This window comes from Pagrus major, chromosome 5, assembly GCF_040436345.1.
Source record: "Pagrus major chromosome 5, Pma_NU_1.0".
Lineage (NCBI taxonomy): Eukaryota > Metazoa > Chordata > Actinopteri > Spariformes > Sparidae > Pagrus > Pagrus major.
Window position 1 is genome coordinate 9,620,980 of NC_133219.1, and position 13,655 is coordinate 9,634,634.

General features: G+C 40.0%; 1 protein-coding gene across 1 annotated transcript in view; it reads right to left on the minus strand.

Moving 5' to 3' along the window:
* LOC140995477 (phosphatidylethanolamine-binding protein 4) overlaps positions 1-13,655 on the minus strand; it is a 62,464-nt gene that overhangs the window by 31,240 nt on the left and 17,569 nt on the right. Inside the window, exon 4 of the mRNA XM_073465479.1 lies at positions 5,142-5,240. Within this exon, the coding sequence (XP_073321580.1) occupies positions 5,142-5,240 (99 nt within the window). The remainder of the gene's footprint in view (positions 1-5,141; positions 5,241-13,655) is intronic.

Sequence of the window (13,655 nt, forward strand, 5' to 3'; positions counted from 1 at the left end):
TCAAATCGAAATTGTATGGTAGCAGACTTTGTGACATTGGCAAATATCGTTTTGTTGTCCAGAGCATCGATATCGTATCATATCTTGATGAAACTGTCGATTTACACCTTGACTATCCATCTGGTTGGCTACATCACTCTCTTGGTTTGTTCACATAGCGCGGAACTGCTTGTCAATGAGGCATTGGAAACAATAGTTAGAGGACATTAAATACTGTGATCTCTAAAATTCGCCTGAAAAGTGGATTGTGGATCAATCTTGACCTAAAATCGCCAGATCACCCACCCCTAGAGCCACACCAACATGCTACATATGTTTTGTGTTTGGCTTGTTAAGGTTAGTGGCTGACAATGACAAAGAAACAAAATAACACCAGTGCTATTCTTTTGGAATGAAATGCAGTAAGGAGTTACACGCCTAATAGTTTGCAGTTAAAGGACATCTTGAGGTGTGGAGCAGACGATCTCGGCAGGCCGCAGAATTCACAAACACAAAGCCAGCTGGTCTGATACAGTCACAATACTTCACTGTTTGTATTTGCCTGACCAGCAGCAGAACACAGGCTCTGTCCGCCTTTGGGAGCTGCTACAACAGAGATGGATGCTAAAGCATTCATATCCCTCATGCACCATAATAATGAGCACAGTACGATGTGTGCTCAACTGTCCAACTGCTCCTCAATTAGCCAGGGAGAGGAAGTTAACAAACATATGATGGCTTCCAAACCAAAGGCCTTATTGAAGTGAATCTGAAAAAGAAGGACCAGACTGATTGAACAGGAATGACCACAGTCAAAACAGATCATGATGGGTCAGGAATCTCATGTAGATTGTCGACAACAACTCTGATAGCCTTAAAGCATTAGCTTCTTTGGTATGTACTATACAGCACATATATTTGCACAATTGATTTTTTATAGAATCATTGCACTAAAAATATAATTTGAGGCACCGAAAATCCAATAATTATCCTTATATTAACTTTTCTGCACAGCATTAGTGCAGAGAAGGTTATGTATTTCAGACAACGGACACCTTTCGACAAAACAAAAACCCTCAGCCGAGAAACTTCATACATTACAAAAAGTAAGAAGAAATCCATTAAAACCTAGGGCTATATGCTGCAGTTTAAATGGGATTTAACAGAGATAATGAACACCTTGGCTTTTCTCAGAGCAGGGAAAAGCTTTAACTGTAGCGCTCTTTTGCAAGTTCATATTGCATCATGTTGACTCACAAACCACCAAAACTATAATGAGAGAATAAGTATTAACAAGTAAAAGTAACACCCAGTGCTGTATTTATATAAGCTGCCTCTATTCACATACTAATGATTTGCTTGTTACAGTAATTATCGCTGCGAGACCATACCGGAACATCTGCATTGATTTAGACTCTGGGAGAGCAGAGAGAGGGAGGGAGAGGCACACAATCTGGAATTCGACTTCGAGAGCTAGACAACAATCTGTTGATGGTTATTTTGGTAATTGTCCATAATTGATGTAAAACACAGAATGTGTTGCAGAAGATTCTAAATTACGGTTTCTGTAGCTCTGGGGGTCATTGAAAATGGGCAGTTTCGATGAAAATGCACATAAAGCATCTAATAATGGGAGTCCTAAAAGAAACTGGACAGCTGGTGGGAGAAGACGAGACACACAGCCACACAGCTTACACTTAACTGCTAAATTGTTCTTGGCAGTCAAAAGTAATGATGTGATAAATTATATACCCAGTTAAATAGAAGATTTGACACCTGACATGAACATTACAAAGTGATATTTTACAGTTAGTGGGGTGGTTATTCTGCATATTTAAAAGGTGAGTTGACGCTTGAGTGGATGAACTACACATGTAGTCAGTTATTTATTTATTCCACCATACACATACAGGTGCCCAGCACACATGGACTAATGAGACACCAAACAATACTTCTGCAGAGCTGATACATTTTTGGCTCGCAAAGCCAAAATGTAGCCTGGTTAAGACCTGAGTCTGACTTGTTGACATTTGTTCAAACATATAATTCTTTTTATGCCACAAAAATGTGTGAAAGGAGAACCGCTAAAAACCAAACAGAAAAGCCAAATTTGGTTAAAGCTTACTGCTGATACAGCAACAGCTATCCGTGGCTAAAGCTACATCCCCTGCCCCCCCAACAGTACTTCCTGTAGCTGTTTACTGAATTAAAAATAGAACAAATCACAATGTTTGGTTAAAATCTAAATCATCTAAAATGCATATTGATGCATTCATATACTAACAACACTTAGCACCGACGTAGGTTTAAGACCTAATTTACCTGTTTTGCCACAAACTATAGTGAGGCAGTGAGGTGTTGTGGTTTGGTGGATTTGGCTTATTAAACAAAGTGACAAACATATTTCAAATATTATATGTTTGAATGTTTTTTATGCTTTTTAAAGTTTTACAAATGTGATTTGGACCAATCACTGCTGCATCAATTATTTTAACAAATTATTATTAGTATATATTCTTTTTAAATCACACTTGTATACATGGGTCATGCAGTAATGATTTGTTGTAATCAAAAACAAGATGTCTAATAAATACTTGAAATATCAAATGATGAAACCATGTGATTTTAAATGATATAGCAAAGAAACACACAGCCATGCATGAAATAACTAAGGAAATTGATATGGGTCATCATTGTTTTACCTGTGTTGAGCATTAGAAGGGGTTTGCAGAGCTTGTGCATCTAGGTGTAGTAAGTACAACAATCAAAGCCTTTTCTCATCAGGCTAGCTGAAGCTTAGTTCTGCTTCACACAAGCCTCCACAATGTAGCTGTGGATGAATACTGTATGTATGAGAGGCACTGTACAGTATGTGGCAACAAATTCCAGGCTCTCAAACGGTTTTGGCGTGGCTGACACATAGCGAGGAGATCCTCAGTACGTGTTTTGACAAGTGAAGAGCTAGCTACATAACGCAGCTCAAATCAAGGTGAGTGATGAGTCTCAGATACACGGAGTAGTCCAGTGCGTCCTTGTTCTGTTACCATCGCCTCTCTAATGAGACCTCACTTGAAGAATCAGTGTAAATCTATGGCGCTGTGTTGCTCAGTCCATCCTGACCTCACTTCACTCTCAGCTGAATTAAGGAAATCTTTTACCTTCATAGCTGTGGCTACGGATAAAGAACGCACACTAATTATGGAAACATCTACAAACTAGGGCAAGAATGCATGACCTTGGACTAATGAATATATATGAAAAAAATATGGCTGCTGCAGCTCGTACTGTTTGACGAGTGAGGATCAAACCACTGATCCATTTGACATCTGAAAGCATGACCTCTGACTTCAGCTAAAGAAAATACTTTTCTTACAAAACAATCTGCCATCAGAAACAAGAAACATCAGAAAAGAACGATTTAAATGCTAAACCTGTTATTTGATAATACTTCACTCTTTTTACTTTATACAAAGATTAAATAAAATTACAGAGAACAAATGATGAAGCATTTCTCAACCATATATATATAAATATATATAAATATATATAAATATATATATATATATATATATGTATATATGTATACACACACACACACACACACACACACACACACACACACACACACACACAATTCACAAAGTGGCCTTCATTGCTGGTAAAATCACAACTGCACTAAAACAAAATCCAACACATGCACATCAACACTTGAAAGAACAAAACTGAGGTTGTGTGATGTCACCTCACCACACTGGTCAATTAAACACCTCCTACTACGGGTTGGCATCACTCAAAAGGCTCATTAACCCTTCTGACCAACCACCAGTCACAATCAGAAAAACATCTCGTCACATTGGCCAATCCCTACATGGGCAATGCAGGTCAACACCCACACAAGTGACAGGAAATTGAATTGCTACAGAGAATGTGGTCTGTCTGAGCACTTGAAAGACATTTGTTTATTCACAGCTGGTCACATGGCCAGACAGACTTTATGGGCTTAAAAATAAGAAGCAAAGGTGATGCCTAATGTAATTTCATAAAGTGGAAATTACTTGTGTTTTTGTATATCATTAATGTATGAGAGTGATATGAGGTAAATATTCTTCCAGGCAAACAGGGATTTGGTTGCATAAATCATCTCTAAATCGCAGCACCGATGAGCTGAATCACAAAATTCTGAATTTATACCCACTGAAAGATTTACTAAAATATATGTATCCCAGAAACATCACAGTTGGATCTTTAAATCAAAGTGGCATTTACTTCGTCTACGAGTATGCCTTATAAAATGAAACGGGAGCATCGCTGAAGCGTCTTTGTGTGGTTGTTTTTCAGACCACTAGTCTTAATCTACTGGGTTGATCTCCCGGTTCCCGCGGGATTATAAAATGTCTGCAAACCTCCAAATATTTGAGGCAATCAACAACTCAACACGCATTTGGCGTTAGAATGCAAGACTGTGAAAACACACAAACGAATGGATAAAAAGGAGTGAAATATGAAGAGAAATAAGGGGATCGGAGCCGTGCCCATTTCGGGGGTGTAAAATATGGAGAAGTGTGGATCATTGGGGGAGCTGCTCTGCCTGGGGGAACAGATGAAGGGAGGACACTCTGCCAAGATCTCTCCACTGGAGGGGGAGCTGAGGGACTGGAGCTCTATGGGAGAAAGAGTGTGTGCCTCGCATGCTGCTCTCCTCAATCTCAGTCTCACACGCCTGCATTGACACGTCCCAGGCTCTCTGCAGCAGAGGGAAATTGCTGCTGACAGGGCCTTGCAAACTTTCACAGCCATTTAGAAAGACTTACACCCACACTTTTGTCACAGGCATTTATTGCACAAGATACATGATATGAAAAATTAACATTTTTTGAACTTGGCATCCTTTTTTTCACCAAGTTAGGCTTAAAAACCATTCATAATTTTTCAGCCTTGCGATCGGCCCTAGTGCAGATGTAAACACAAGACATGCCAAGTGAGACCCCAAGATTATGAAAATGCACAATTTTCAAGTAAAAAAAAAAAAATCCCAGCACTACTTCATAAATTTGTAGCATCTGAGTTCCTAATCCAATAACGAATGCTGTCCGTGTCGCCCTCACCAAAACACATAAGGCTGTTTTTGAGTGGGAGCAGAGGTTATTGCAGACTTACTGTACCTTTATATCCACGACCAGCCAGTGCCTCCAGTAAGCAGATGTTGGTTTAGTACGGCTAGGAGCATCAGGGTCAACCATCACCAGAATGTACATCTTTTTCTGCAAACAGAAGGAGATTCATATATATTATTACTTTTAACACAAGGGCTTTATGACAGTACCACACACATTGTGATTGGCCCAGAGGCAGTTCCAGTAACAACAGCGGTACCTGATCCCTCTCGCTTTCTAAATGCAGTCATGAGCTGTTTGTTCGTCACATTGCCCACGGCTTGACAGACATCTCTGCAGCTAACAATGCTTAGTTTAAATACATCAAAAGAGATGCTTCACTTTACTTTCTTAGCTTTAACTAAAAAATGTTGTGAAAGTGTGAATTTTATTCTTTTCATAAAATGTGTGGTTTGTTTTTTACAAAGTCACTTTATTTGTACGCAAAGCTGGCAAAACCCAGTTCATAACAGAAGGTTGAGTTTGCCTTTTGTTGGCTTGACACATAATCTTAACACAGTCTAACTTCAGCTGTCAAGGCTAAAATGTTGCTTAAGAAAAAAAATGACATGAGACAATATTGTTATAAATAGCATGAAATAAAACAAGGCAACGATACACGATGTTCTGCAGTCATGCTAATCATCGACTGCAGCACACACATAGCAAAAGTACAGCTCTGTCTCTTAAACTTAAAATCATTACTGTGACATCAATAAAATGACAACATTTTGGATCCGAGACCAAATCCTCTCGTTAACATATTCACAGTAACTTTCTGCCACTTACCCAGTATCTTTGTACCCCTCAATCTGTCAATAGATAAAGTGAGAGAAAAAGCATCTTAACTAACACTTGATCACAGTTATTGGACGGTGACTTGGCGGCTTAACTGCCGGAAAATCTTCATTCTGTCTGTCCCTAAAAGTTAGAGAATTATGAGAGCAGATTGAATTATTGCGAGAGCACATTTGTCATCCCTGGTCCTGTGCCCAAAATCTGCCAGACCATATGATGGGCTTTTTTTATTTTGTTCACTTCCTCTACAAACAGAGACATTAATCAAGGCTGTTTCAATCCACGATACTGTATATGTACTTTCAACTGAAGCAAGACCATAATGATATCAGCTTTAATACATATAAAACAGATGCAGCGCTTCTCACATCCTTACACTGTCTGCCAAACAACGCTGTCTGTGGTGCCATTTCATAGAATCAAATGCTCGCATGTAAACATAAACCTTAAATTTCTGTTTGTTGTGTCCTATCAAGACACTCTTAAAGGCCTCTGAAAATTATCGTAAGCCGATGTACTTGAATGAGATAAAGAGGTAGTCATGTATTTTTCTGCAGATGCTCATTTTCAGAAGGATTCTCTGCCTACCTGACAAGCAGTAATAAGCGTAAACAACTAAGCCTAATAATAGGATAATACTGTAGTCTCAGTGATAGTGCCTGCAGGTAACATCCAGACACACCAGCAACAATAGAGCCTCCTCCACAGCCTGTCAAAAGTGACTCTATATCAGTGACCCCCCCGGGCAGCTTACCAACCATGACCTGTTGCCTTCTGAAGAGTTGTAATCCTCATTTGTACATGTTTGCTACCAGGCAAAGACACTGTGATAATGTAGTTACACTAATATTTAAGTCAGACCCTGATGCATTCAGAAATAACATGGTTTCAAACAACAGCACGCACACACACGCGCACGCACACACATACACACACACACAAACACACACAGACTAAAGGCAATTTTAAGCATTTAAATTAAAAATGACCTCCAGTCACAATTATCACTGAAAGGAATAGCACTTTATTGGATATTTCACGAAAGTTACCATGGATGGAGATACACTGTATAGGACAAGCTTCATTTTCCAAAAGCCAAATTTAGAACAACATTAAGAACATTTCACATTAATTTCCAACTGTAACAAAAAAAAAAGTGGCCTACTTATGGTGGGCACAGAATTTTAATGATTTCTGCACATATTTTAGTGCTTGAATTTCTACCTGTAAGAATCTGGCTCGTCCAGCTGGCACGGGCAGCAAATAATACAAGAGGCTCCCTCCATGCTTGCACTTCACACATTGTGGCATGTACCCTTCTCTCTTACAGGGACATTTTTTTTTTCTCCATCTGTCAAAATCCACATTAATTACGCACAGATATGTGTGAAAGACTCCAGGGAAAAACAGATGCATATTCTGCCATCTGAAATAATTTATCAGGGCTCGAACAAACTATATGTATATAAAAACGCGTTTTAACAGGGCTAATTCTCAAAGTTGGATACTGGAAGGCACACGTTTTTTCCAAAAATATGTTATTAGTATTAATCACTAATACTAATGAGGAAACTTAACATATGAGCCTTGGTGAATGACATTTAGGTTTGGTTTGACACAGCTCATTTTCTATATTTTGGAGGACACACAAAGCTGTTGGTAAATACTTCAAATTGTTTTAATGTTGCTGTGTTAAATCTCTTTTATCTACTTAATTTACATTATGCAAAAGAGATAAAAGGTCATCTGCCAACTCTGTTATGTTCTGTAATGTATCTACAGGACTTATAAAATGTAAAACCAGAGCTCAGAGCAGAAGTGAAATCTGGGTAGGTGTCAGCGACAGACCACAGAGCTCCATCGGGCCATTATACAGGAGGGCATGTGAGGCTCCTGGGTGCAGGCTGGAGGTGGGGGAGATTGAGCCTGCATTCTCTTGGGATTAACCTCCCACTGCCTGCTGTGATCACAGCAAAACGGCCCACTGGGACCACACCTTAGACGCCAGGCGGCTGGAATAAACTCTGCAGCCGACTGGGCGCCTCTGTCACGGCTGCTGGTCAGTGGAGGGGAGGAAAGGGGGAGGTGTTCTCTTCATCGACACCTATGGAGACTGAGAGAAGGGGGTTGTCATTTCCTGAATACATGAACTCAATACCTCCTCATGATTATATAGCATAGAAATGCATATGTAGCTTTTTTTAAAATACATTTTTATATTGTTGTATTTTGAGATGACATGAAACTCCCACTCCATGCCAATAGCATCGAATAGATACAGTATTCTCAAAACAGAAGACGGTGAAGAACAAAGGCAGAGGAAGACGAGTGTCTCTGAGGATGTAAACTACTGGCTTACCTTTGAGTGAACTCTGCTGGGGATGAGAATCAGTGAGATGTCTAATCGCTGCTCTCGTGGAGCTGCCTTGGCTATCGAGCCCAGCTCTGCTAACTGATGACACCACGAAGGGCGAGAGTGAGCTAGCGAGAGGGAGGGAGGGAGAGGAGGCCCCTCTGTGAGTTTACAAGTTCATGCTTTATCCCTGACCCAATACCCAAACAATGTCGTCCGTGCAGCTGCCTATTAATATACCCATTGCTTTATCCTCCTTGTTCTTCATCTCCTTCAGCCTCTGTGCACAGAACCCACAATGATTCATTAAATGGTCAACTGTGCGCACCGCTCGACCCAGGGCAAAGCAACGCATCGATCTCAAATCCCTGTCTAAGTAGCAAAAACACTTGAACTCGTTTGGTAATTAACAGGTATCTGTGTTGTGATTAAGAGACGCTGATGGCTTAACAACCATCGACTGAAGCTTAGAGCAAGGTTGAAAGATTGATCTATGAATACAGAATAAAAACTCTAAAACAAGAAGTACATTTTTCAGACAATGAAGAAAATTATTCTCAGTCCCTGCTTCATTGTTTTTGCAGCCAAACATTAAAAATTGAATTTACGACCTAGTATTAACTGAATTCAAGGAGCAAAGATGTGTGGACTTTTATACAAAGTAACAAGGTTTCATTTCGGTGGCAGGAAAGCAGAGAGAGGGGCAGAAGAGCGAGTGATGAAGAAGGTTAACAGTGGTACCACCGTCGGGTTTGGAAGAGGAGGTTCATCCAAGTGGAGGGGAGGTCAAGGGTCAGCCAGGCAGCAGTAATTGAATCCTGACCAGAGAGTGGGGCACCACAGAACCAAAGATGAGATGGAGATAGAGGGGGGCTGTGGCACTCACCTAGAGGTCACCAACCTTACAGGTGAGAAGGTCCTCATTTGTCATTAATAACAGCTGCCCCCCCACCTCTCATCTGCAGAAGCTTTGAAACCTCATTGTTCCTCGCTGCAAGCAGTATTATAAAACCTTTTTCATAAAGGGCAGATCTGTAATTTGCCACAGAGGAATCAGGTGATGAAAAACTTCTTCTCAAGAAGAGGAAAAAAATCTTGTCAAACAGTATCTTATCATTCTTCTGATTTAAAGATCCCATACAAGATAAATTATAACAAAACATTACTCTGTTATGCTTCTAGTGGTCATAAAATCCACAGGGTATCTTGAGGTTATATTTGGGTGCACAAAACACTTGGTTAACATTCCCTGAAACTAGAATGGCACTCAGTAGAACACAAACCTCCCCCAAGGCTCAACAGTCCCCTTTAATTCAATCAGGCCAAGTCCAATATCAAATAAAACCTATTTAAATCCACTAAATCTGGATTATAATTTGGATCTGCATCAAACTGCACTCACTCATAGATACCAGCCACCTTAATATGCCAGATTTTTTCATTCATGCAGCATTCACTGAGAAATTAACAAAAAATTCAAGTAAAAAAAAAAAAAACCCTATCTCTGAATCCAACCCTTTATTTGGTTCCACAATGAAAGTTAATAGGGTTTATTCTGGGCCGAGACCCATCCTCCACCCAAGTAACCCAACCAACAAACAGAAAACATAATCTTGGCGGAGGTAAAAACATTACCAAAGTGCTTTTGTTGCTTGAACCTAACCACAAAGGGTATTTAGGACACTAACCCCAGTCTCCAGTGTCACAGTCCTGCACTTGTATGTCTGTCACCTACGCCAAAAAATGTAGCACCAGCAGTAGCAGCAGCTACATTTTCCACAACACATCCATATTTGGCAAGACTAATTAGCAATATAAAAACTGAATTTCGGAGGACAGAGTTTTTAAGGGACTTAAAGTCATCTTCCTTTGCCATGATTTAGATGTTTTTTTTATTTTATCAGTCTTAAGACCTTCAGTTACTAAAAGACAAACACTAAATCTCTGCAAAGTCTCTTTACTATGGCATATCATATTATAAAGAAATATAGATATTATAGACACACACTGTTCATTCACACACAAACACAGCTTGCACATAGGGAAAATGAGTGAAGGTGGTATTTTGTCATTGTAATAAAACATAGAACACTTGACTCTGCATTATTTCACTCCATAACACACAATTTCAGTGCTTCTTGCCACTTTGGTGCAACTTCAGTGCTATTTGTGCTTCTCAGACGATAATACAAGATGATTCGAGCAAATACAGGCACTAGTTTAAGGTTTATAGTGATTATTGACATATATAAATGATAGGCAAAGAGAATGCCAATACTCCTCAGTGTGTTCTTAAGCGCCTCACACAGTGCGGGCTGCTCACTACCTCCAAACCTGCCTATTTTTAACTCAGCCTCCCTCCCACACAGGAGTGGAGTGTGAAGTGGCTTATAAATCCACACTTCGAGGAGCCACATGGTCAAAGGAAAGTCACATGTGGATAGAAACACATAGTCTAGGCCTAAAGACAACACAGCTACTAGATCCCCGCTGGGTAGCCAAACATAGGAGTGAGCTACAGTTTGAGGAGGCAGTGGTTCAAGAGGAATCACAGCGGAATATGGAGCACAAGTGTACATAATTACATAATCACATTAACACCTTTTTTCAGTTTGAACATAAAAATATGTATTACAATTCTACATTTTAATCAAATTAACACATGACAGAAGGTAAGACAAGACCAGGCAATATTGTTTTGTGTATTCAAAATGAATGTTCTCTGTCTGTGTGTCACCAGCAAATTCTTAAAAAAATCTAGAATTTTGTCTCTAAAACCACAAATAAACAGCTCTGATAAACTGATAAACACTTGAATGCAGCCTGTCCTGAACTCTGTTTATAAAACCTTGTACTTTCACATTGCAGCTTGGAACTGCTATGAAGCCATAGCTAACAGTAAGACGGTTCACAGTCTGATTGAAGCTTGAGGGGGGTGAAGGAATTAGTAGCAGCCTAGGGAACCATTTCTGCATTTCTCTCAACATTGAAGTCTTCTTTCACTGCACCATGCTTGCGAACACAGCCGTGCTCATGTTAAGCTTATTAGTCACCCTGGATGCGATCTTGCTAGCTGAGGCTTTCAACACTTTCTAGTTGTGGCTTTACACACATACACCTACTCACTGCCATGAAAGCATTGCTGCAAATGCACATGCTCAAACACAGTAACTACCACTAACAGGTACTATGAAGTAACATGCAGCCAGGCGCTGGCATATGAGCCTCAGATCCAGCCCGTGCTAAATGAGGCAAGAGGAAAATATTTTTGTCATGTAGTTTGGCTGCTGAGAACACAACACAGTCAAACAGGGCAAATTACAGCACTGGACTCATATCCATAATTAGTCTGTCAAGCATGTCACGCACTGAAAAACATGGATCTGCTATTTCACCGCCAAGTGCAGCCTATAAAAGTTAATGGTGAGCACATTCTAATTACTTCACCAGGATTTGGGAATCTAAGTCAACTATTTTGATTCTAAAAGTACTATGGGGAATTTGGAGAAAAAGAGAGGAAAATAATAAAGATCTATTGAGATTAGTGGATTTCTTTGTATTTGGCTATTGTACTGTATGTGCAACTGAAAATAGCAAGTTTACACAGTGCATGACATTAGATTTCAAAGCTGTTAACACCTAAACCTCATATTTATCACGTGTTCTAAAAATTAACTTTTTCTGGGTCATCACATTTCATTTTGGCAGCTATTTCGTTCTTATGGAAACCAACTGTTCCATTTTTCTTATTTGGAAAGAGAAGAGTGGAAGCTTGAGCAAAATTATCAGTCTTGTTTATTTTAATAGGATAATTAACGGCTATTGTTGCATCTATTTTGAGACTTACTGACATATTTTAGGGACTCAAGACTTTATTTAAATGAAATATATGAAAGGCTTTTAACAGGTCCACTTCACAGAGAACCATCACGCAGCAGACACAGTTCTGAAGACGATGGGATACATGCCGCCATGAAGGGAGCTTAGTTGTAAGCACTCTGACACCCATTCCTATTTGGCCATCAGAGCTGTTAAAGGTGTCAGGCCTGTTCACAGGCACTGTGTGTTTCACCAGCCAAGATGGCTTCCACATTTTTTCTATCATGATTAATTATGGTTTCTGATGGTAGTACAGTGAGAAAGTGTAAATTATTCCCACATTTTCTTGTGCCCTCCGTTCAGTCACTGTTGTGTAGGAAGATGCTATTGACGCCATCCATGGATGGCGACCAAAAGGCATCTACATGGGGTGGCAAACTCTAGTGCCTATTAAGGGGTGGAAGTGGTGGTGGGGGGTGCTTGGCGTGTGGGCTGAACCTAGTCAAGACTGCCAGTTGACAGGGCCAGATTTTCCAGTATGGAAGAGTCTTGTTTCAGTGGGCGATGCTGGGTGTTGGGAGACTGGGAGAGAGGACTGCCCAGGGCTTGGAAGCTCGAAACAGAATATTTCAAACAGACAAGCACCGTCTGTGTTCCAGTGTCACCAGCCCACCCGTCTGACAATCAGGGCCATGTCATCACACGGGCTCTGAGTAATTCAGGGAGCATTCTTATCACCTTAGAAGATGTGGCAATCTCAGACGTCAGAGCAGTCTGAGGTCCCAGCAGCAGAAATAGCATTAAACAAAATACAGCACATGGTATATAAGACAAAAAAGTACAGTAGGAATGTTCACCTACGGGCAAAACGTTAAGAGCATGAATAGCGAAGCTTGGTGAAATGCAACCACAATACTGCGCTTTGCTTTGAATCCTTAACAAAATCCACAATATGTCTTCAAAAACACACTGCGCATGCAGCACTGAAAATCCTTAGTTTTGGAGAACTGGCTGAAATAAAATAATTCGTCTGACAGATCATTTTGTGTATGTTGATATATTTAGCGCTGTCAGAGAGGACATCACAGAGAAAGGCACTTATATCACAATGCAAAAACTGTTATCAGAGGAGGTACAGGTTTATGGTTCAAGGGCTCGTCCATTCATAGAGAACAAGCTCAGCCTCTCTGCCTGACACACTGATAAAGACAGCACAAATGAAACAGCTCCACAGCTCCATCTTTGCCTCTCCCCAAGGGAATAATATATCACCCATCTGAATGTGGCACATATTGAATCATTTCCAGCGTTGATGATTCATTTGAATAAATCAGCCTTTTTTATTTTGCCAACTTGAACTGATACTGAAATAAGGAAAACTGAAGTCACATTGTTAGATATGAGGAAGGACAGGTGTTAGAGTGTTCTATAAGGCTGGTAATCCTAATCCCCTTTCAAGCAACAATTAATGACTACAGCAATAATCTTCGCATATATGTTGTTGTAATTCCTTTTTGACTGTCAACCATAACCTGACTTACTCACATAGACCA